The sequence below is a fragment of the Gobio gobio genome (assembly GCF_949357685.1).
Source record: "Gobio gobio genome assembly, chromosome: 14".
NCBI classification, from domain to species: domain Eukaryota; kingdom Metazoa; phylum Chordata; class Actinopteri; order Cypriniformes; family Gobionidae; genus Gobio; species Gobio gobio.
In genome coordinates this window covers 47,166,457-47,191,751 of record NC_137107.1, presented here as the reverse complement: position 1 = coordinate 47,191,751, position 25,295 = coordinate 47,166,457, and the positions used below count along the sequence as shown (strand labels likewise).

Here is a 25,295-nt window from a genome sequence, read left to right as displayed (position 1 = left end):
ACGAAGAACGGGCCCCAGGTCTTCATTTTTCACTACTGGTCCTGGGTCCTAAACAGTTACCCCAACACTTGTTTACACTTTTTCAGAGAACAGGGTTACAGTCAAGTAACCCAAGACGTTTCCCTTGATTTCATGTAAACTATTTTATTCATCAAGTCATGTCATGTGTTCCTTCTTATTTTTCTTTGTCTCAATTTTCAAAATTTTCTCAGTGCATCATTTTTGTTTGTGCTCGTTGACACAATTAATGAAAATAATTGAACTCCTTAACAAAACAAAACATATCTCTTCATAAATGACAGCATTTTACAGCAACACTAGTTTCATGAACCATTACTGACCCTGCCAAATCCTTTGCAAATGATCAAACTTCACTACTAGATTTAGCAAATTACCCTCTTAAAGCACTATGGTTTCCTAAATTCCAGCTTTTGCTGAATCTGAATGTAACGTAACTGCTCCGAGACACAAAGGCTGAGAATCCAAACGCAGCTTTATTAAAAGGATAATCCACAATCATAGTCAAAAACAGGCAAAATGTCATACGCAGGTAAGCAGTCCAAACAGGCACACAAAGCTGAGAGACAGGCAAAAGGTTAATCCACAGAACAGGCAAGTAATCCAAGACCAAGAGACAAGAAACCAGGGAGAATGCTCAGAAATGCAGTGTTGCAATTCGCAGTGAATGAATGAGATAACCAGGCTTATATAGGGTGAGGTAAACAGGGTAATGAGACACAGGTGGATGTAATCAATGAGTGCTGATGAGTCCGGGCAAAGGATTATGGGAGATGTAGTCCTTGATGGAGTGACAGTCCGAGGTGGAGTGCCCTCAGGTGGTAATCAGGGGCACCCTCACTGGTGATCCTGACGGATCCGAACATTTGCTCATTTAGACGCCTTCGGGCAATGCTTTTTCTTATGATACTGTAGACTAGTTGAATGGGCGAAACTCTTCCCACATGAAGAGCACTGGTGCGGCTTCTCTCCAGTGTGAACTCTCTCATGATCTTTCAGGTTTCCTGACTGAGAGAAACTCTTCCCACAGTGTGAGCACTTGTACGGTTTCTCTCCAGTGTGAACTTTCTCATGATCTTTCAGGTTTCCTGACTGAGAGAAACTCTTTCCACAGTGTGAGCATGTGTACGGTTTCTCTCCAGTGTGAATTCTCTGGTGCTGTTTTAAGGCACTGGATGTGATGAAGGTCTTCTCACAGTCAAAGCACATATAAGGTTTCACACCAGTATGAATACGCTCATGAGCTTTTAAAGAGTTCAGTTGTGAAAAACTCTTTCCACAAGAAGAACAAAAGTGAGGCTTCACAACAGAATGAATTTTAAGATGTTGTCTTAAGTTTGATTCCATAACAAATTTTTTCTCACACTGATCACAGCTGAATGATCTCACTCCAGAGTGACGGCGCAGATGATCATCGAGAGTTCTTTTGAGAGTGAAACTCTTTCCACACTGAGAGCATGTGAACGGTTTCTCTCCAGTGTGAATCCTCATGTGTGTCTTAAGGTTTCCTTTATGCTTGAAACTCTTTCCACACTGAAAACAGGTTAAAGATCCGTTGACTCCAGATTTTCCAGCTTGTTTTTGGGTGAAATTATTTTCAGTCTGTGAAACGACTGTGTTTCCATCTCCATTTTCTATCTTCTTTTGAAACTGATGCCCTTTGCCTTCATTCACTTCCATCACGTCTAAAAATTAGAAACAAAAAGAAATTTAGAGAGCCCCAAATGATCAAAGTTTTCATCTTAATGTTCCTCATTAAAGAGAATGAAGGAAAACACCAACCTATTTGTTCCTCTGTCTCTTCATCTTTTATTCTGCAGGGTTCTTCCTCAAACTCCATCTTTACAATAGTATGTCTGTAGTTTCTCCTGGAGTAATTCCTCCTGCTTGCTGCTGCTTCTACTGTGGGAAGATGAGAAAATTCCCAGCATTTAAACTCTCATGCATTCACTGACCTGTGTGAATTGTGGTCACTGTTGCTCATTTAGTAGATGATCACCACACTTACAATCACTCTCAATTATCCAGCTTTAAGGCGTCATGAAAGCCCCTTGTTTTAGCCTGGTCGTTCACGCCTCAGAGTTGCCAAAACTCTCTAAAATGGGCGTGTAAAGCTGTGGAAAAGTGGGAGTAATGCAACTTTGCTTTTTAACCCAGAAGAATGAAATAGCAAAAATAACCAAATTCCACTTATTGGTCAAATTCGTGGGGGATCTGCAGTGTCGGGACGTGCATTTCACACCGTGTTCAGTGGTAATTGTATCCTACCTGAATTAATTCACCTCTTAATAAAATCATCATGATGCCACAGCTATAGAAACCATTAATATTATACAGAAACACAGTATAACAGTGGCGTTGCGTCTCTCATTAAGCAAGATTGATGCAGGAAACCCAATGGACACAATTCAAAAAGTATATTTTCACTACATCCACATCTACACCACATACATCATATCTAACAGAAGCATCGACCCGCTCCGTGTTTTCCCTGCATTTTTGTAGTAGGCTACCTTTTGAGTCCTCCCAAATTGTGCAGGGTTTTTTTGGTGCAAATTCTACAGGAAAGAAAATGCAACAGCATAAATGGTTCTTGAAAAATCTTACCAACAGTTTGACAAATGACAAATTTATTTCAGGCGAGGTTCAAAGATAATACAAAGTTTTTCATTAAAATTTATTTAAACCCACAAAACTCACAATTTTAACAGTATGAAAATGTTGAAAATAATATATTAATAGCAAAAATAATAATTATAAAAATATTTTGAATCATAAATTTACAAGAAAAAGAAAAAAAAATCACATTAATCATGGAAAAAACGGGGCACGGATTAGCCAGCCCAGGGTTGACTGTAGGCTATAAAAAAAGTAAATAAAATGCATTATAGCTTACTCACCAAAATAAGCTATGATTATTTGTACACAAAACATGCTAATGTGTGTAGCTGACCCATGCTCTCAAATAAATCAAGGAGATCCACGGGACTTCAAAATCAGTGATGGCAGTTAGTTCATTTTTAGCCGGGACTGATCGAATAGTGACTGTGCGTTAAGCTGGAGAAGGTTGTATGCGGTTATTTTGAAAATGGCTTTGTAAGTATGTTAATTAAAACATTAATTTATTCTCCTCTGTCAGCCATTGCGGTTTGAAAAAAATGCTATTAAAACTACAGATGTTTTATCTTGTTATTCTGACTAGGCCACTAGTTATAGTACGCTCTCTGACCATCCAAACAAAGGACGTGAAAATGCCGACGTTATTGTACGCCTGCTAGATTGCCCCGGTAACGCCATCTCGAAATTTGATTGGCTGTTGAAATCGTTGTGATTATCTGATTGGTTAAAGCGCACAGTTTCATTGCCATTCATTTTAACCACATTATTGATTCTGAAGGCCTTAAGGCAGATTTATCGACACATGATGCCTGAAATATGATTGGATAAAAGCTCTAACATAAATAAACACTACTGGAAGCAGCGCAACCAAGATAAATCTATGAAATTATGAACATAGACTATTGGGAATAATTCAACACACATTCATGGAAAAAAAGGTTTGGGCAGCGTGATGTCCCACAGTCTTTCTGTGAGATTTTCTCTCCAGATTAGCGAGTTTTATTGTTCTATTGCAGGGTGTTGGACCTCAGCTTTTGTCATAACAGCAAAACCGATCCTTCCTTACAAACCTGATTTAAATATAAATCTGATGTTTTATGAAAGTTATTTTCTATATACATGGACTAAAATTTTAACACATTACATTAAAATATGCACTTCAATAAGCTGACAGAAAGCAGCTTGCGTTTTCATGCTGAACCGAATCGATTTAAAGGACAAAAATCTAGCAGTGACGATCGGTTAATGCCTAATGCACTTTGAAGCCTGGCAAACAATCAAGCTAAATGAAGTATTTCCAGCAGCTCGTGCAGCACTAACAGAATATGTACCATTTGTGCGTGTATTAGAAAATTTTATATTCTGCCATTTATTTTTAGTAATTATTTAAGGCAATTAAAATGTACTCAAGTAAAAGTACAACTACTTAATAAAGTACAATTCCTGAGAAAAACTACTCAATTACAGTAACGAGAGTATTTGTAATTCGGTACTTTACACCACTGAACATGACGAGTTACATTTTATTACTTTTTTAACCAAAATTGTTTGTCAAAATACAAGGTATAACCACAGTGTAGGAATAATTTTAAACCTTAACTACTAGCAGCTGTAAAACACGTACTGCTGTTGAATTGCCACAGACACAGAACACATTCACTTTTCCTGAGCAATTTCATCTTCTCTCAGGGATGAGTTTGTCAGTGAGTCCATATTATGAGAGGAATCACCTCTTTTAATTTATATTATATATAAATAATATAGCTACGCTATCCGACATCCAATCATAGCGTGACTATGATGGGTCTGTTAAAATCAATGGGCTCAGGCAACCCGCCGTAACTTTACCTGCGGGTGTCGCTGTTGTACAGCATTACTTTATAAAAACGAGGGATTTTTATACTTTTTAATGTAATATATATTATATATTTACGTTGTTTTATTTTTGTAATATATATTGTCTCTTTCAGTTTTCTTTAAGAGACACTGCCCATCTTGCCTCCTTCTTGACAGCCTACATTTCGAATAATAGCTTTGATTAATGATGAAAATTAAGGTTTCAAAATCGTGATTGTTTTTTCTGCCGTTGAGCCACAGGCGTTCACTGAATGTCCATATGGCTCGCGAGCCTCGAGGTTCCCGACCGCTGTTGTAAGCAGACAATTATGAATCTGGGATTTCAGATACACACTTATTGTATTTTACTTTTACAATGAGCAGAATTATTACAACACAAAGATAAAATTATAGAGGAGGCAGTGTCAGAATGAGCAGTCGAGCAAGACACGCACCATAGCAACACGTCATGGCAACGACATTTCAGACTGACAGATACGTAAAAGATAAACGGGACATTTGAGCGCTTTGTTACAGTTCTGTACGCCTTGTTATATTAATTATAATTCAAATTCTGTTTTATTTGTCACAATATTATTGATGATTTTTGAGAGGGGCACTTTTGATCAATTTTTTTAAAAGGGCGGGGGCTTGAGCCCCCAAAGCCCACCCCTCTGCACTTGCCTGGTGTGTATGTGTCCGGTCACAAAATGCGGCGAAAACTCCTACACGGCGTTAATAGTTAGATTAAGGTGTGTACATGTCTACAATGCACTTCGATAATGCGACTAAAATAGGCATACTCCACATGTCTTAATTCGATTTTTGTTTAATTAAAGTATGGCTTTAACCGGATTAAGGTAATTAGACATCACTGACTACGTTTACATGGACAGCAGTAATCTAATTATTGACCTTACTCTGAATAAGACAATAATCTGATTAAGGCGTTTACATGAGTTGCTTTTAGAATATTACGTTCATGTTCCCATTTTACATGTTACAGAACATAGCTCGATTAATAGTACGTCATTACGTACCCATGCCACGCTACGCTGTCCGGCGTCCAATCATAGCACGAGTTTCGTAGGTCTGTTCAAATCAATGGGCTCAGGCAACCCGCTGTAACTTTACCTGCGGGTGTCGCTGTTGGACAGTGTGACTTTATAAAAACGAGTGACTTTTATACTTTTTAATGTAATATATATATATATATATATATATATATATATATATAGTTTTATTTTTTGTATATATTGTGTCTTTCAGTTTTTTTTAAGAGAGATTTCAGACTGAAAGATACGTAAAAGATAAACGGGAATTTGAGCGCATTGTTACTGTTTTGTACGCGCGGTTATATTAATTATAATCCAAATTCTGTTTTATTTGTCACAATATTATTGATGATTGTTTAGAGGGGCACTTTATATACTTTTGATACGAGCCCCCAAAGCCCTCCCCTCTGCACTTGCCTGGTGTGTGTGCCTGGTGTGTGTGTCCTGTCACAAAATGCGGCAAAAACTCATACACGACGTTAATAGTTAGATTAAGGTGTGTACATGTCTACAATGCACTTGGATAATGCGACTAAAATAGGCATACTCCACATGTCTTAATTCGATTTTTGTTTAATTCGAGTATGGCTTTAACCGGATTAAGGTAATTAGAAATCGCTGTTTACATGGTAGTTTCTTAATCAGAGTATGGTCTTAATCAGATTAATATCGGAGTATTGTTGTCCATGTAAACGTACTGACTGTTTATGTGGTAGTTTCTTAATCAGAGTATGGTCTTAATCAGATTAATATCGGAGTATTGTTGTCCATGTAAACATACTGTTTGTTGGTACCAGAACAAATGTGTTTTCCAGATCTGTAGAAGATTCAAGAAATGGCTGTCTAAATTGAGAACAGGTGGGAGCTCCCACAGTGTATTGGTGCTATTGATGGATCACACATACCCATCATAGCATCACAGTACTCAAAGTGTCAAAGCAAAACTGTGCCGAGCTGTACCATACAGTGGAAAAGCGCCAAAAACACACCTGGGCAACCATGTTTACTGCGGCAGCCATGGAACGATTACTAATGTTGTTGATTTTAATATACATTTTGTCAGATTGTACAACTATTATTCATTTTAAAAAATGTGAGTTATTAAGAGACATTAAAACTTTTGTGTTGAGCAAGTTGTCTGATTTAGATTTCTCCCAATAAAAATAAAGTCAAAGTCTGATAAACACAGTGGATTAAATCAGTAAAAGATACACTATAACTTTTGACGCCTAAAGGATTAGTTCACTCCAGAATTTAAATTCTATGATAATTTACTCACACCCATGTCATCCAAGAAATAAGGGTCTTATCTAACGAAACTATTGGCCATTTTATAAAGAAAAGAAAAATGTATATACTTTTTAAACACAAATGCTCATCTTGCACTAGCTCTACGATGCATCACGCATTACATCATCACGTTGGAAAGAACAAGCGGTTACAGTCAAGTATCCCAAGACGTTTCCCTTGATTTCATGTAAACAAGTTTATTCATCAAGTCATGTGTTACTTTTTTAGTTTTCTTAGTCTTAAAATGTACAGAACATTTCTTCAAATGCAAAAAAAGATTTAAATGCAAAAAAAGATTTAAATGCAAAAAAAGATTTTCAAAATGTTCTCAGTGCATTATTTCTGTTTGTGCTCGTGCACAATTAATGAAAAAAATTCAACTCCATAAAAAAACCAAACATATCTCTTCATAAATCACAGCAACACTAGTTTCGTGAACTATTACTGACCCTGCCAAAATGTCCTTTGACAAATGATCAAACTTCACTACTAATTTTAGCAAATGACCGTCTTAAATCACTATGGTTTCCAAAATTACAGCTTTTGCTGAATCTGAATGTCAAATTATTTACTTGTAAGTGTATTCATTTGTGAGTGATGAATCCGAATCATGAACATTTGCTCATTTAGACGCCTTCGGGCAATGCTTTTTCTTATGGGTCTGTAGATTAGAGGATTGGGTGAAACTCTTCCCACATGAAGAGCACTGGTGCGGCTTCTCTCCAGTGTGAACTCTCTGGTGTTTTTTTAAGTGGTCAGATGTACTGAAGGTCTTCCCACAGTCAAAGCACACATAAGGTCTCACACCAGTATGAATATGCTCATGCGCTTTTAAAGATTTCAGGTGTGAAAAACTCTTTCCACAAAAAGAACAAACGTGAGGCTTCACACCAGTATGAATTTGAAGGTGTCTTCTTAAGTTTGTTTCCACAACAAATTTTTTCTCACACTGATCACAGCTGAATGATCTCACTCCAGAGTGACAGCGCAGATGATCATCCAGAGTGCTTTTCTGTATGAAACTCTTTCCACACTGAGAGCATGTGAATGGTTTTTCTCCAGTGTGAATCATCATGTGTCTCTTAAGGTTTACTTTCTTTGTGAAACTCTTTCCACACTCAGAGCATGTGAAAGTTTTTTCTGCAGTGTGAATCGTCATGTGTCTCTTAAGGTTTACGTTCTTTGTGAAACTCTTTCCACACTCAGAGCATGTGAACGTTTTTTCTCCAGTGTGAATCCTCATGTGAATCTTCATGTGTTTCTTAAGGTTTGGTTTATATGTGAAACTCTTTCCACACTGAGAGCAGGTGAAAGGTCCTTTGACTCCAGATTTTCCAGCTTGTTTTTGGGTGAAATTCTTTATAGTCTGTGAAACGACTGCGTTTCCATCTCCATTTTCTATCTCCTTTTGAAGATGATGCCTTTTGGCTTCATTCTCTTCCATCGGGTCTAAAAAAAAAAAAAAAAAATTAGAGAGCCCCAAATGATCAAAGTTTTCATTTTAATGTTCCTCATTAAAGAGAATGAAGGAAAACACCAACCTATTTGTTCCTCTGTCTCTTCATCTTTTATTTTGCAGGGTTCTTCCTCAAACTCCATCTTTACAATAGTATGTCTGTAGTTTCTCCTGGAGTAATTCCTCCTGCTTGCTTCTTCTTCTCCTGTGGGAAGATGGGAATATTCCCAGCATTTAAACTCTCATGAACGGCTGTGGAAGCGGCTTCACTGACTGAAGGTGTGAATTGTGGTCGCTGTTGCTCATTTAGCAGATGATCATCACTTACAATCACTCTCGATTATTCATGGTTTAAGTGAATTAAGGGTTGATAGCTGTAAACAGACATCGATTAAATGTGGGAATGTGTGTGAAATACCCTACTGGGAAAACTATTCCAATGTTTTAAAATGCATTTATTTCATACTAAGTATACTACAAACCAGTACCATATTTACTGACATAATGCTTGAGACTTAATGATATAAATATTATAATTAAACATAAGTTGGACATTAGCACTATTTCTGGTTAACTAAAGTACATTAACTAAAAAAATGTTTTTTCCACCTTTAAGTAAACCAAAGTATCCCAAAAGTACAATTGCATGGGATTTATATTAAGTATAAAAATAAATATGTAAATGCATAAATGTAAATGTATTTGTAATATACTTTGCATAAATGTGTTTCAAACACACTTCAGTAAATTTATTTTTCACTAGCGTAGAGACAAATGAATAGTTTGCCATTCAGATGTGATTGACCTAAAACTATAGTTATTTATGTCACTAAAGACTAGCATAATTTACAGCAGCACATTTAGAAAATGTTGTAAAATAAATATATATATCGGTATATCTGTCATTTCAAAAAATTCCTGGTAGCAAACTAGTGTGATAAAAATTGCAATTTTTTTCCATATTTTGTGTAAAACTGACCAAAATTAGCCACAAATAATGTTTTTTTCACTCAAAAACTGAGGTACTTAAGCTCAGATAAATAAGGCCTACGATTGATCAGTTCCTAAAATAAATATAAAAACCTGTCCTAATTGAAAGAAGAAAAGCTGACAAAAAGATTGAATCCAATATTTGGTGATAATCTAGCATAATGAGAGAAAAGCAGTTTTTTGCATGTCATTCAATTTCAACACAGCACAAGGGTTCACTTTGATGGGCTATCTACTGAAATACAATATCGTCACACTCTAGCAAAACTCTACCACATATTTTGCTATTGTAACTGCGCTTATTTCCGTTGTTGGTATAAGTATCAGTGGATGGTAATAGACAAGAAATGTACAGTTTTGGACCATCTTGCTGAAAGTTTCTTTAATCATTCGGCAATCCTGCAGCCTGAACCACTGTAGGCAAACCAATATCTTCAACACACTCGGTCAACCTGGATAATTGAGAGATTTCATCTGGTCGTGATGAAATATATATTTGAGTATCATTGGCATAACAGTGGAAACTAATTCCATGTTTTCTTATAATATTACCAAGTGTCAGCACATATATTGAGAATAACAGAGGGTCTAACACAGATCCTTGTGGCACTCCATAATTCACTGACATCATCTCAGATTTTCCCTGTTTAAATAGACAAGATGTTTACGTTCTGATAGGTACAATCTAAAATCTAAGAGTATTTTATAATCTATGGTGTCAAATGCAGCACTAAGATCAAGTAAAACTAGTATTGACTATATAATATAACAATTATACAAAGATATGCTCAGCCCTGGCTGCTTTTAGAGCCTTTATAACAGGAAGTGCTGTCTTGGTTGGGTCTAGTGACATTTAAAGAAGTTTGGAAATCTGTGAACGCAGCCCCTAATGCTTTGTTTTTATTATCTATGTGAATATAAAAATCACCAACACTACTTTATCGTCAGTGACCAATAGGTCTGAGAGAAAATCTGCAAACTCTTTTAGGAAATCACATTAGGGCCCTGGAGGTCTATATACGGGAGCCAAAACAAGAGATAGTCGAGAATTTCTTTCTTATATCTGAGTGTAACATTTAGCACTCTCAGATATAATAATTACTTAATTCTCTGTGTTTATCAGACTTATTTTTATTGGGAGAAATCTAAATCAGACTTGTGTTGAGCTGCTCGGACAGAATTGGAGTTCAGGAGTTTTTAAGGTAAATCTTAAGGTAGATTTCTCCTAATAAATGATACAAGAATGTACTCAATGAATGTGTGAAAACATCAGATTTAGAGCAGAATGAATGGCTGTGTTCCACTTCTCATGTTTATGGGTGTTTCTCAAACGGAGGGCTCATTATCTTGGCTGCCATGTCATCAAAAGTTGCTGAAGGCCGTCTCAATTCGAAAGATCTTTGGAAGGCAGCCTTTGTTTTGCGGATGTATCCTCCGCAACCTTAAATCACCCACAATCCTTTGCATACATTTAAATTCACAAAAATAAACTGATGGAAAATTAGTTTTTGGACATGAAAGCAAACGATAAGATATCGCCCATCCCTATTAGGATATAAACGGTTTCAAAATTCTGTCATTAATTACTCACCCTCGTGTCGATCCCAAATCGTAGAAGAAAAATATCTTAATTTGTGTTCCGAAGATGAACAAAGGTCTTATGGGTTTGGAACGACATGAAAGTGAGAAATAAAGTTTTGGGGTGAACTAACCCTTTAAGGACAGTGTAATGCCGTTTTCTGTACAGTAGCCTATAACCTCTAATCTTGAGTAGAATATCTCTGATTAACAAAATAAATAAGTAAATTACATTAGACATTTAACATTCGAGGGAAACTCTGCAGCCTGAGAAGGGCAGAAAGGTCTCTGAAACTGAGGAAGGAGAAGGAGGCCAAGCGGGCGCAGTTCATTAAGGACCCATACAGGTTTACCAAAACCCTGCTGGGGGAAGCAAGATCTGGAAGATTGACCAGCCCTAAGGAAGTTGTAGAGGAGTTCCTTAAGGAGAGCCACAGTGACGCCCTCAGGTATCAAGACTGTGGTGCACACCCAAAGATCAGCAGAACTGCTGAAACTCCAGAGGAAGAGCTCGATACCAGTGAACCAACATGGAAAGAAGTCCAGGACATTGTACAGAAAGCTCGTTCAGCATCTGCCCCAGGACCAAGCGGTATACCTTATAAAGTATACAAGAGATGCCCGACGCTCCTCCGCAGGTTATGGAAACTGTTGCGAAGGATATGGACAAAAGGTATCATTCCAGAATCCTGGAAAAGAGCAGAGGGGTGCTTTGTACCCAAGGAAATGGACTCCTCCGACATCAGTCAGTTCCGAACCATTTCTCTCCTAAGTGTCGAATGCAAGGTATTCTTTTCTGTCCTGGCAAAAAGGATGACTACCTACATGGTGAAGAACAAATATGTCGACACATCAGTCCAGAAGGGCGGCATTCCAGGTTTCTCCGGGTGCTTGGAACATACGGGCATCCTCAACCAGCTGATCCGGGAGGCCAAGAAGAGCAAAGGAAACCTAACGGTTGTCTGGCTCGACTTGGCTAATGCATACGGTTCAATCCCGCATGGCCTCATCAACACGGCTATGGAACACTACCATATCCCCCACCATACTAGGGGTATAATTACCAGCTACTTCGGAGGATTCAAATTACGGTTCAAAACAGCCCATTTTACAACTCAGTGGCAGGACCCTGAAAAGGGAATCGTGACAGGTTGCACCATCTCCCCCATCCTGTTTGTCATGGGAATGAACCTGCTCATAACAGCTGCAGGAAAAGAATCCAGGGGGCCATCAATGGAGTCTGGCACCCGCCAACCTCCAATAAGAGGCTTTATGGATGACCTTACCATAACAACTTCAACCCATGTGCAAGCAGGGTGGATCCTGAAGGTTCTTGATGACGTGGCAACATGGGCTCGGATGAAGTTCAAGCCAAGGAAATCAAGAAGTATGGTGATCAGAAGGGGGAAAGTTATCAGCAAGTTCCAGTTGCGAGTACAGGGGGAGACGATACCATCAATTGAGGAAAACCCGATTAAGTGCCTAGGGAAATGGTATGACGCATCCCTGACCGACAGATGCAATGTTTCCAGGACAGAGCAGAGAAACAGGCATATGCATGGCTGAGTAAGATCGAGGGGTCAGGACTGCCAGGGAAGTTTAAGGCCTGGCTCTTCCAGCACGGTCTGCTACCACGACTCATGTGGCTACTGACAATCTATGAAGTACCTATGACAACAGTGGAAGGAGTCGAGAGGCGAGTGAACAAACACCTTCGCAAGTGGCTCGGAATCCCACCAAGCTTCACGTCAGTAGGGCTATATACCAGGTCTGGCCAGGTACAACTACCCCTATCATCAGTGGTGGAAGAGTTTAAGGTGGCAAAGTGCCGGGTTGTGATGATGTACCAAGACTCCACTGATGAAAAAGTCAGAAGAGCAGGCGTCACTACGAGATCAGGACGCAAATGGGCGGCTGACACATCAGTGGCACAAGCTGAAAGCGCATTGAAGCTGAAAGACATCATTGGGAACCCATGCGTAGGGAGGCAAGGACTCGGATCCACCCACTTCCAGCAATGGGGAAAAGCAGACCCAAGGCAGAGGAGGGACATGATTCAAGCCGAGGTCCGACACCTGGAGGAAGAAAGGCGCAGGTCTAGGGCTGTCGAACTCGGAGCACAAGGAGCCTGGACAAAGTGGGACCTGCCGAAGCGGAAGATCACGTGGTCGGAGATCTGGAGACTGGAGCCCTTTCGTATCTCCTTCCTGCTCCGTTCAGTGTATGATACCCTTCCATCACCAACAAACCTCCACAGATGGGGAATGAGGGAGGACCCAATGATGAATGCGGAATCAAAATGAATTCATTTATTTTGAAAAACACAAAATTAACTATAAAATGCACCCAAATTATTAATAAAAACATAGGATGTACGGTGAAACAAGAATGAAAGCATTCAAGACGTGCTCCGCATACTACAGTCCTTCCAGAAAAATGCGGCTTTTTTTTGTGATTGTTGCGGGCAAAAATCCTTGATTATGCGGCACGTTTTCTTAAAAAATGCGATGAAAAATGCGGGATATTTATGCAATTTTATGCGATAAAATTGCGGGAACTTGCAAAAACTGCGGTTTGATGAGAGAGAGAAAAAAAGCACTACATCACAGAAAGTGCTGGAATATTTAAGTTCTCATCTTGTTTTATTGAAGACCTTAATAATGGCTCAAATTTACAAAACATTTAGTCAATCAAGTTCTGTAGCTTTACAAAAGGAATATGCTACAACTTCTGAAAAAATTAATAAATAACTTCCTGTTTTACAGATGTCGCTATACAAAACAGACATTTGAGTGCTTCCAATGCACAGTGCAATCTCTTAAAGGGTTAGTTCACCTAAAAATGAAAATTCTGTCATTAATGACTTCCCTTTATGTTGTTGGACACAAATTAAGATATTTTAGTTGAATTCCGATGGCTCAGAAAGGCCTCCATTGGCACAATGTACACTCTCAAGACCCATAAAAGGTAGCCTACTAAAGACGTCGTTACAAAGTCCATCTCACTACAGTGGTTCTACAATAACTTTATGAAGCGACGATAATAGTTATTGTGTGCAAAAAAAACTAAATAACGACTTATATAGTGATGATTTCAAAACACAGCATCATGATGCTATGAATCAGAGTCGATTCATGATTCGGATCGCGTGTCAAACTGCTGAAATACGTGACTTTGGCGATCCAACCCGCTGAATCGACTCATTGATTCATAACGCTTCAAACCGCTGAATCAACTCATTGATTCATAACGCTTCAAACCGCTGAATCGACTCATTGATTCATAACGCTTCAAAGCTGTGTTTTGAAATCAGTCAGCACACAGGGAAACTGCTTTGCTCTTTTGCTGTTATTTTTGTTGGCCAATGGGAGTTTGTGCTGCATCATGGTTTCACCGGTATCTATGGTTTCTCCACGGGGTTTGAAGCTTTTCGATGACGTTCGCGTCGGGTAATCACGTCACTTCAAAACGTTCCCATGGCAATAGGCGGAAATGGCGGCTCTTGTGTGAAGTAAACGAAAATTTTTCAACTTTCTGCTAATATATATGACTTTTTTTGCAACGAAAATGCGGGGATTATGAAATCTTGATAGCCCCGCATATTTTGCACGCGGAAATAGGCAATTTATGCGGCGAAAGTGCGGCGTATTTGAAAAAATGCGGCCCCCGCATGAATATGCGGACTTTGGCTGATTATGCGTTAAATCACGCGATCGCATAATCGCGTTTTTCTGGAGGGACTGATACTAGTAGGCTACTAAACGCAGATGTATAAATGAATATTTCAGATGATTAAGGAAAGCTACCATAATCACAAAGGTATAAATATTAACAAAAGTAATTACAGTAGACTTTAATAGTTTAGTTGTTTAACTTTTTTTTTATATCTAACTTACGAGAAACAAAATGTTGACACGACAGCAGCTTGAATGTTTCCCGTTGCAATGTCAACCCTCAATGGCCACCAGGACTTATACAGTTTTATAAAAGCTATTCATTATTTGTTGTAAAGTGTAAGAATCACCTCAGAAAAATTAATTCTTCTGTTAGGCGCAGTTGAAGCCCAGGTCAAACGCTGTCAAGATGAGATGGTGCAGCCAGGCTATGTCTGTGTCATTATTCCAACATCATGTTCAACATGTTACGAAATTAAGTTTAATACCTCAGAAAAATTAACTTTCCTCTCTTGTCAACATTAGCCTGGTTTGAGCGCAGTGCGCACTCTTCAGTTATGGAGGCGCGCGCGCTATATATCACGTCACAGAAAGACGTGCACTCAAAGTAATCGGATCATGCCGTTTACATGGTGGAATTTTTCGTTTGATCGGTTCATGGAAAGGTTTATCCCACCCCTCGCAAACTATTACAATTTCATTCGGTTTGGCCATTTTTATTCCGATTGAGGTGTTTATATGGAGCATTTTCATTCGGATTGGACTTTTAAACCAATTACAGTCCTCCATGTAAACGCACCTACTGACCTCACTTACCGGAAGTGAGAGCACGCTAAAGGCTGTTTGACATAGTTCTGTATTAGAGGTAAAAAATTATATAAATACTGTCCGGTTTCTCGCACAAACCGGGTCTTAAGACATCAATGTGTCACGAGCCGCAGGGTTTCATTTGAATGTCTGTGCATGTTTTGTTTTAGTCTCATAGATTTTATTAATATTCACATGCATTATATGACTGGCAGACTGCAACGGTTGGAGTTAAAATCTTAATTTGTGTCCTACTGAAGAAACAAAGTCACCTATATCTTAGATGCCCTGGGGGTAAGCAAATAAACATCACATTTTCATTTTTGGGTGAACTATCCCTTTAAATAGTCAAATACACACAAATGTATGTACAAAAGTATCGTATTGAGGAGTATGCACATAAACACAGTCGGTCTTAAGCAAACGTATACAGTTGAGATAGTTGGGTAACAGTATATATGACATACTTTGTGGGCAGAAAATGTCAGTTTTAACCTTAAAGGGTTAGTTCACCCAAAAATGAAAATTCTGTCATTAATTACTCACCCTCATGTCGTTGGACACCCGTAAGACCTCCGTTCATATTCGGAACACAAATGAAGATATTTTAGTTGAAAGCTGATGGCTGAGAAAGGCTTCACACAGGCCTCCATTGGCATTCAGTACATTGACACTTCCAAGATCCATGAAAGGCACTTAAAACGTCGTTACAAAGTCTATCTCACCACAGTGGCTCTACAATAATCATACAATGCGACGACAATAGTTTTTGTGCGCAAAAAAAAATCAAAATAACACCTTTATCCAACTTGTTCTTGTTTTCCGTGTGTGCCTCCACGACGCATGCGCAAGAATATGACGTAGCGCCGGTGTTAGGGAATCGATGAAATACACACTTAAGCCCCATTTTGAGCACTACGCCGAGACCTAAAGCACGATCAATGTAGAATCCAACAGCTTAGACACGCGCGTCTTCCTCTGCTCGTAAACAAATCGCTTCTGGGTCATATGTCCGAACGCCGGATCTGCGTCATATTCTCGCGCATGCGTCGTGGAGGCACACACGGAAGTCGACAACAAGTTGGATAAAGGTGTTATTTTGATTTTTTTTTGCGCACAAAAACTATTGTCGTCGCATTGTATGATTATTGTAGAGCCACTGTGGTGAGATAGACTTTGTAACAACGTTTTAAGTCAGGGCTCTGAACCGGTTCAAGGAACAAAAATGAAAACCGGAAACAAACTAAATTTTAACTGGAACAAAAATGAAAACGAAAACAAAATAAATTGTAATCATTCTGAAAGTTTATTTGAAATTACCATTAACCGGTTAATAACGTTATTTTATCGTTCTCTTTAATATTTTAATTTGGCAGTACAGGATGTGACATTGACATCAAGCATGAGTGAAATGGCCGCACAGCAGTCTTCTTGCTATGAATGTAATTGCACTAGGGCTGCAACGACGCGTCGACTACGAAAATACGTCGACGCGTCGGCGGCACATTATTTACGTTCTAGAATGGAACAGAAGATCTAGAATAATGGCAGCTTCTGCTCCCGGGCATAGTGAAAATGATCATTTATCATATAAAGCCAGACGGCGACATTCAAAAGTGTGGGAGTACTTTAAACAGAAGCCGAATAAAACTGTGCTTTGTTCGCTCTGTAACGCCGGTTTCACACTGCACGCGGTGGCAGAGCAGAAGCTGTGCGCGTGGAGAGCGGGAGCTTTCACACTGCAGTCAGTGTTGCCAAGTCCGCTTTTTTTCCGCGGATTTGGGCTTCTTCTACACTGTTGCCGCGGGCTGTGTCTCATGTCCGCGGGTTGAAGCAAAAAAACACACATATTTAACCCCCCGAACGCGATGTTTACCAGAGAACCCGAAACGCGATTGGGCTTGTTTTGGGCTAGTTTTGAGTAACGAATGGGTGGGTTTTGTTGTGTAAACCTGGCAACCCTGCTGCTAGTGTTCTCTCGCGCAGCTGAACGCGCCACGCGTGTATTGCAACAGACGGTCACATTTTCCGGGGTTCTTCTCCGACCCCGGTACGTCTCGTGCTTTTATTTATTATGGGCTGCATATATCTGCTGTAAATGCGACCTGGTTCCGCTCTGTCCCAAATACATATGCATAATAACTTGCTGTTTATAGGTCGTTTACATGATTAAAGTAACATTAAAGTTAAGATATGCCTCTAGTTTTAATCATTTAAATGTGTCTTTGAAGTTTGGGCAAAAACTTCTGGCAGCTTTAGTCGTTGTTTATGCACATGTATCTTCAAAATAGACGACTAGTTCTACATTAAAACTATGCTGAAAGCTCCTGTATGTGAACCTTTTGCAGATAAATACAAGTGCATTTCGTTTACTATTGACACAAATCAATAAGTAAATCATACTCAACTACTATAGTAAACAACTTTTCCTAATTAGGCCTACTCTGTATACATTTTATGATGAATAGTATCATCATATATTATGTTTAAAAAGCTTCTTGTGTTCATATATTTCATTATAAAATGGCATACTATGTACACTACCCTTCCTGAAATACAATTAATATTGTCATCATTCATTGATTTCATGTTAAAATAATATACAAATTCACTACCCTCTTTGAAATACAATAATCAGTAAAAAAGAATAATAAGATTAATCTGGAAAAATAATCGTTAGATTAGTCGACAGAAAAAATAATCGTTAGTTGCAGCTCTAAATTGCACACAAGTCAGTGTGGAGCATGCATTTCCCTGCCTCAAGTACATTCTTTCCTCACTGAGATCTTCAATGAACGCGCAGGTATTGGAGGACATTCTTTTCGTACGTTTAAACAAGCAGTACGGACTTTAAGCTGAAATAGTTTGTGGATTTCATTTAAGCCTATGCAAGTACTAGCAACACATTTTTCCTATAGTCTTTCAGGTCAGGTCAATGTTTTCTATATAGACTGTTGATGCTTCATATTAAATGGTAGAAATTGTGTTGTAGTTTTACAATGTTACATTGCATTAAATGATCAAGCTTTATTAGCCGACTGAATTTGATTATGTGATACAAGGACGTGTTGCGCAGTGTTTGCTTTGAAATTAGTAGTTGACGGTTCATTAAAAGAGCAATGGTTATCCAGTTTATAAATGTTTTATTCATGTCATTTTTAAAACACCTCTCCTTGAACTGTCACCTTATCGTGGTGGAGAGGTTTGAGTACCCGAATGATCCTGGGAGCTATGTTGTCTGGGGCAATATGCCCCTGGTAAGGTCTCCCAAGGCAAACAGGTACTTGGTGACGGGCCAGACCAAGAACAGTTCACAAACCCATATGTTCACAACCACACCAAGGACCGTGACGTCACCCGGCATGGCGCAGACGGGGCCCCACCCTGGAGCCAGACCCGGGGATGGGGCTCGTATGCGAGCGCCTGGTGGCCGGGGTCCGGCTGGGCTCAGCCCGAAGGAGTGAAGTGGGGCCGCCCTCCTGTGGGCTCACCACCTGCAGGAGGGAGCGTAAGGGGCCGGTGCATTGTGAATCGGGCAGCAGTCGAGGTGTACGGACTAGACATAGTCGGGCTCACCTCCACGCACAGCTTGGGCTCTGGAACCACAATTCTTGAGAGAGGCTGGACTCTCTACCACTCTGGAGTTGCCCATGGTGAGAGGCGGAGGGCTGGAGTGGGTTTGCTTATAGTCCCCCAGCTCAGCCGCCATGTGTTGGAGTTCACCCCGGTGAACGAGAGGGTCGCTTCCCTGCGCCTTCGAGTCGGGGATAGGTCTCTCACTGTTGTTTGTGCCTACGGCCCAAATGGCAGTGCGGAGTACCCGGCCCTCTTGGAGTCTCTGGGAGGGGTGCTGGAAAGTGCTCCGACTGTAGACTATGTCGTTCTACTGGGGGACTTCAACGCCCACGTGGGCAGTGACAGTGACACCTGGAGGGGCGTGATTGGGAGGAACGGCCCCCCTGATCTGAACCCGAGTGGTGTTCTGTTATTGGATTTCTGTGCTAGCCACGGTTTGTCCATAACGAACACCATGTTCAAGCATAAGGGTGTCCATCAGTGCACTTGGCACCAGGACACCCTTGGCCGGAGGTCGATGATCGACTTTGTGGTCGTGTCATCACACCTTCGGCCATATGTCTTGGACACTCGGGTGAAGAGAGGGGCGGAGCTGTCAACTGATCACCACCTGGTGGTGAGTTGGATCCGATGGCGGGGGAGGAAGCTGGACAGACCCAAACGTACTGTGAGGGTCTGTTGGGAAGTTTGGCCGAGCCCCCTGTCAGAGAGATCTTCAACTCCCACCTCCGGCAGAACTTCGACCGGATCCCGAGGGAGTCTGGAGATACTGAGTCCGAAGGACCATATTCTCCACCTCCATTGTCGCTGCGGCCGCTCGGAGCTGTGGCCGTAAGGTCTCCGGTGCCTGTCGAGGCGGCAATCCCCGAACCCGGTGGTGGACACCGGAAGTAAGGGATGCCGTCAAGCTGAAGAAGGAGTCCTATCGGGCCTGGATGGCTTGTGGGACTCCGGAGGCAGCTGACCGGTACTAGCAGGCCAAGCGGACTGCAGCCCGGGGTAGTCGCGGAGGCAAAAAAAATCGGGCCTGGGAGGAGTTTGGTGAGGCCATGGAGAAAGACTATCGGTCGGCCTCGAAGAGATTCTGGCAAACCGTTCTACGCCTCAGGAGGGGGAAGCAGTGCCCTACCAACACTGTTTACAGTGGAGGTGGGCACCTGTTGACCTCAACTGGGGATATCGTCAGGCGGTGGAAGGAATACTTCGAGGATCTCCTCAATCCCACTGACATGTCTTCCGTTGAGGAAGCAGTGGCTGGGGACTCAGAGGTGGACTCGTCCATCACTCGGGCTGAAGTCATCGAGGTGGTTAAAAAGCTCCTCGGTGGCAAGGCACCGTGGTTGGATGAGATCCGCCCTGAGTACCTCAAGTCTCTGGATGTTGTGGGGCTGTCTTAGCTGACACGCCTCTGCAACATCGCATGGCGGTCGGGAACAGTACCTCTGGACTGGCAGACCGGGGTGGTGGTCCCTCTTTTCAAGAAGGGGGACCGGAGAATGTGTTCCAACTATAGGGGGATCACACTTCTCAGCCTCCCCGGGAAAGTCTATGCCAGGGTACTGGAGAGGAGAATTCGGCTGATAGTGGAACCTCGTTTTCAGGAGGAACAGTGTGGTTTTCATCCAGGTTGGGAATACTGGACCAGCTCTAAACCCTTTCCAGGGTGCTGGGGGGTTCATGGGAGTTTGCCCAACCAGTCCACATGTGTTTTGTGGATTTGGAGAAGGCATTCGACTCTGTTCCTCGTGGCATCCTGTGGAGGGTGCTCTGGGAGTATGGGGTCGGCGGCCCTTTTTTTAGGGCTGTTCGGTCCCTGTACGACAAGAGCAGAAGCTTGGTCCGCATTGCCGGCAGTAAGTCAGACTTGTTCCCGGTGCATGTTGGACTCCGGCAGGGCTGCCCTTTGTCACCGGTTCTGTTCATAATTTTTATGGACAGAATTTCTAGGCGCAGCCAAGGGCCGGAGAGTGTCCGGTTTGGGGACCACACGATATCGTCACTGCTTTTTGCGGATGATGTTGTCGTGTTGGCTTCCTCGAGCCAGGACCTTCAGCGTGCACTGGGACGGTTTGCGGCCGAGTGTGAAGCGGCTGGGATGAGAATCAGCACCTCCAAGTCCGAGGCCATGGTTCTCAGTCGGAAAAAGGTGGCTTGCCCGCTTCAGGTTGGTGGAGAGTTCCTGCCTCAAGTGGAGGAGTTCAGGTATCTTGGGGTCTTGTTCACGAGTGAGGGAAGGATGGAACGGGAGATTGACAGACGGATCGGTGCAGCTTCTGCAGTAATGCGGTCGATGTACCGGTCTGTCGTGGTAAAGAAGGAGCTGAGCTGCAAGGCAAAGCTCTCGATTTACCGGTCAATCTACGTTCCTACTAGGGGTGCACGATATTCACAAAAATGTATATATATTGCGATATCGATAATGAATATTGCAATATCGATATTAATTTCGATATTTTTAAACCTATGTAAAATTACAAAAGTTACGGAAAACGCATCAAAATAGATTCATAACAAATAAAACAAGTTCTTACAACACAAGGTTTATTTCAACTGACAGTCATATTGGACTGGTACAACATTAATAAATAAATAAATAATAATCATGTCTGGTTGTACAGTAGGGATGAAACAATACAGTTAATCCACGGTTCAATACATACCTCGGTTTTTAACCACGGTTTTTGGTTCGGTGCGGTTTTGATGGCTAGTCACATCAGTTTTTTGCTATTCTATTCTTAGGCGACAGGAACAGAAAGAGTTATTATTATTTTTATCATTTTTTTTTATTATTGCAATACTTTTTTATTTTACTTAAAAGACTTGGAAAAACCTTACTTAACTTAAAACTTTGCTTTAAAAAAAAAAACTTGTACACATCATAGTGTATAATATAATATAAAATAAATATATATAAAGATTTACAGTGGCAGCTCAGAGCAGTACAGCATGAAATTGTATGAATAAATGTAAAATTAAAGAGAGAGTTCACTCAAAAATTAAAATTCTGTCATCAATTACTGGCGCTCAAGTAGTTTTAAACCTGAATAAAGTTATTTCTTCTGTTGGACATAACACATTGAAGGAAATTATAATATTGATGTCAATGGCTACCATCAATTGTCTGGTATTCAACTGTCTGTGTTCAACAGGAGAAATTAACAGGTTTGGAACAACATTAGAGTGAGTAAATAATGACATTATTTTAGAGGTGAACTGTCTCTTTAAGTACAAGCGGCAGCGTGTTCACTGGCTGCGCTGCTTTCAATGTAAGACCTCTACACATCTAATATACAGACACACGCGATTTTACTTTCACTTTAGACATAACTGACTGTGTTTATGTTAAACATGTGTGTATTTGACAGTATTAGCGCGATAAGACTACATAGTCCAGTAATCATGTGTTTGACAGGCGTTCGTGCACACGCTCAGCGCATGTTAAAACAGTGCATGAGCACGCGAATGAAACGTTTAACCGGTATAAGGCTTTAAAACGCATTCAAATAATGAATTTTGTGAATAACTACAGTGTTCCGTGAGTATAACTCTGACACCAGCATTGCAAGCGTGGCTAAACACCCCCTATCTTGAGCATAGTGATCGGATATTTGCTCATATCAGCGCGTAGACTGACAGGCACACTCAAACAGAGCCGAAATAAACTGAGAGAAATATTTAAAACGGAGAGAAATAAAAATAATTAATTAATGCAAAACCACCCATTGTAAAGTGGCTTGTGGTGGTTCTTAACTAGCACTAGCAACACTAAGCACTTAACTAGCAACACTCATTTTCTTACTTTTGTGTTCTTTCTTTTGCTCCACTCGCTCCCTTCGCTCTCTCTTTAGGTCCTTTCTTTTCTTTCACTTCGTTTTGTTGTGCGCTGGTGTGTGCGTCGAGCCAGCCCGACAAGAGTGTGTGTGTGTGTGTGTGTGTGTGTGTGGAGCGAGGGAGAAGTGATAGAGTGAAGGTTAGCTTTGAAACGAGGGACCCGGTTTAAAAAAATGTTTGATCCGATAAAGAATGTATAGTGAAACGAGTCTCATTTTGTCATAAACAAAATATCGCATAATTATCGCGAGACTTACGATATAATATCGGGCAACGTGATATCGCGATAACGATATTGAATCGATATATCGTGCACCCCTAGTTCCTACTCTCACCTATGGTCATGAGCTGTGGGTCATGACCGAAAGGACAAGATCCCGGATACAGGCGGCCGAAATGAGCTTTCTCCGTAGGGTGGCTGGGCGCTCCCTTAGAGATAGAGTGAGGAGCTCAGTCACTCAGGAGGAACTCGGAGTAGAGCCGTTGCTCCTCCACATCGAGAGGAGCCAGCTGAGGTGGCTCGGGCATCTATTTTTTGCCCCCGCGACCCGGCCCCGGATAAGCGGAAGATGATGGATGGATGGATGGATTTTTAAAACAAGTCGTGTTGGAAAAAAGGTTATGTACAAAGAATGTTATCACTCTTCAGAAAAGAATTGGCATAAGAGGGCCACTTTCGATTGTCTAACAGTCCATTAAAAAATATTCAGCTGTTTATGCTTTGTAATTAATGCAGGTATTTATGTTGTGGTTTAAACAATGTTATGAAATAAATGTTCAAGTTTAATTATCATATGTTATCTTATTTTTGAGTGAAAATAAGTCTTTATTTATACATTAAATTATAATGTATATTATTAACCGGTATTTTTTCAAATCAAACCGTTTTCGGAACAGTAATGTTTAATGAGGAACGCAAAAACGGAAACGATAAAATATTGATTCTGCTCGGAGTGAACCGATTTTTATTTTTTTCCCGTTTTTAAGCCCTGCCCTCAGTTGATATTGTAATATTTAATATTATTGGCAAAACATTGCGTTTTTGAGTTTGTGCTCTGGAGAACGTGAAACGTTCCTATTTACAGCAGTCAGTAGCCAATAACAGACATAACTTGTTGATCTCTTGAACACGATGTCCAATCCGAGGTGTTTAAATATAGGCTATCCTTGGTATGGTATGGCGGAGCCGTTGCTAAACATTACATCTGCACTTCTCACTAATTTCAGATACTCAGTGATTTGATTCTTGATTGTCCATCTCACGTTTTAGTAAACTTTAAGCTAAAGTTCAAGTAAATGTTTAATTGTCCACCTGATTAATGAAATACAAATGTATGACTCTGCAAACCCATTAAAATAATTTACAACAACTGCAAACAGCTGATTAATTGATTTTTTTTAAAAAGCGCTACATGTTATTATGATGCATAAATCTCAATTTTAACAATGAAAAGTAAGCTCACATCTAACGCCTGCCGCAAAGCACCTGCAAAAGAAATGATTATGAATGTGTTGGAGAAATTATTTAATAAACTACTGTTTTCTGAGTCAGTGTCAGCTACAAAGATGAAGTTGGCGATGCGGACTCGTCATCTCCACACAATAACACCTCCAGAGGGAAATGGACATTTCATATGGATTACATAAGCAGAGAGTATTTATTTTCTATTTGAATTTGTTCATTTAAAAGTAGACTTCAGTAGATTTCAAACTTGATATATTTCTCATGTCTGTGAGGCAAGCATACACTGAGTTTTGGTAGAAAGTGCATTTGTTTTCTTATTATTGTGAGTTTACATAAATAGAAGTAGACCCTTGACAGTTTTAAATTATATATTAAGCTTGTCTGTAGGACAAAAAGTTGTATTTTAAATTAAAAAGAAGGAGTTGTCAATGTGAAACTTCCAATCTGAAAAGCCCTGAATGTGCTCTTGATATCCAGACTTAATGTGACATGAAATTCACTAAAATATAGTGGACAAAATTGTACGCCTGGGTCTCAAGAGGATTTGTCAGTTTTCATCTTAATGTTCATCATTAAAGAGAATGAAGGAAAACACCAACCTATTTGTTCCTCTGTCTCTTCATCTTTTATTCTGCAGGGTTCTTCCTTAAACTCCATCTTTACAATAGTATGTCTGTAGTTTCTCCTGGAGTAATTCCTCCTGCTTGCTTCTTCTTCTCCTGTGGGAAGATGAGAAAATTCCCAGCATTTAAACTCTCATGAACGGCTGTGGGAGCGGCTTCACTGACTGAAGGTGTGAATTGTGGTCGCTGTTGCTCATTTAGCAGATGATCATCACACTCACAATCACTTTCAATATCCATTCACTTCACTTCTGAGTGATTCAATAAATTAACCGACTCGTTTAGTCGTTTGGATTTAAATTTCTCCTAATACATGATAAATTAATGTACTCACAGTGTGAAAACATCAGATTTAGAGCAGAATGAGCGGCTGTGTTTCACTTCTTATGTTTATGTTCCTTCCCTCGCTCACTTCTCTTCTTCTTCTTCTTCTAGACTCGGATGTGTGTCGTTGCTTCGGTTGCTCGAGCGCCTCCA

At 40.4% G+C, this 25,295-nt stretch overlaps 1 protein-coding gene across 2 annotated transcripts; it reads right to left on the bottom strand.

Annotated features, from left to right (window-relative positions):
* Positions 1-207: 207 nt before the first annotated feature.
* LOC307136838 (uncharacterized protein) lies at positions 208-25,295 on the bottom strand. 2 transcript variants are annotated; one of them, XM_079834154.1, is made up of 4 exons: positions 25,153-25,295; positions 24,795-24,914; positions 1,801-1,920; positions 208-1,703 (listed from the first exon to the last, which is right to left on the bottom strand). In XM_079834154.1, exons 2-4 carry the CDS (start codon positions 24,850-24,852, stop codon positions 889-891), a joined length of 993 nt encoding a protein of 330 aa, XP_079690280.1. In that variant the 5' UTR covers positions 24,853-24,914; positions 25,153-25,295; the 3' UTR covers positions 208-888. The 2 variants fall into 2 exon arrangements, with proteins under 2 accessions (XP_079690280.1, XP_079690279.1); XM_079834153.1 differs by lacking the exons at positions 208-1,703; positions 1,801-1,920 and adding exons at positions 5,723-8,267; positions 8,360-8,479 and having other exon boundaries at positions 25,153-25,265.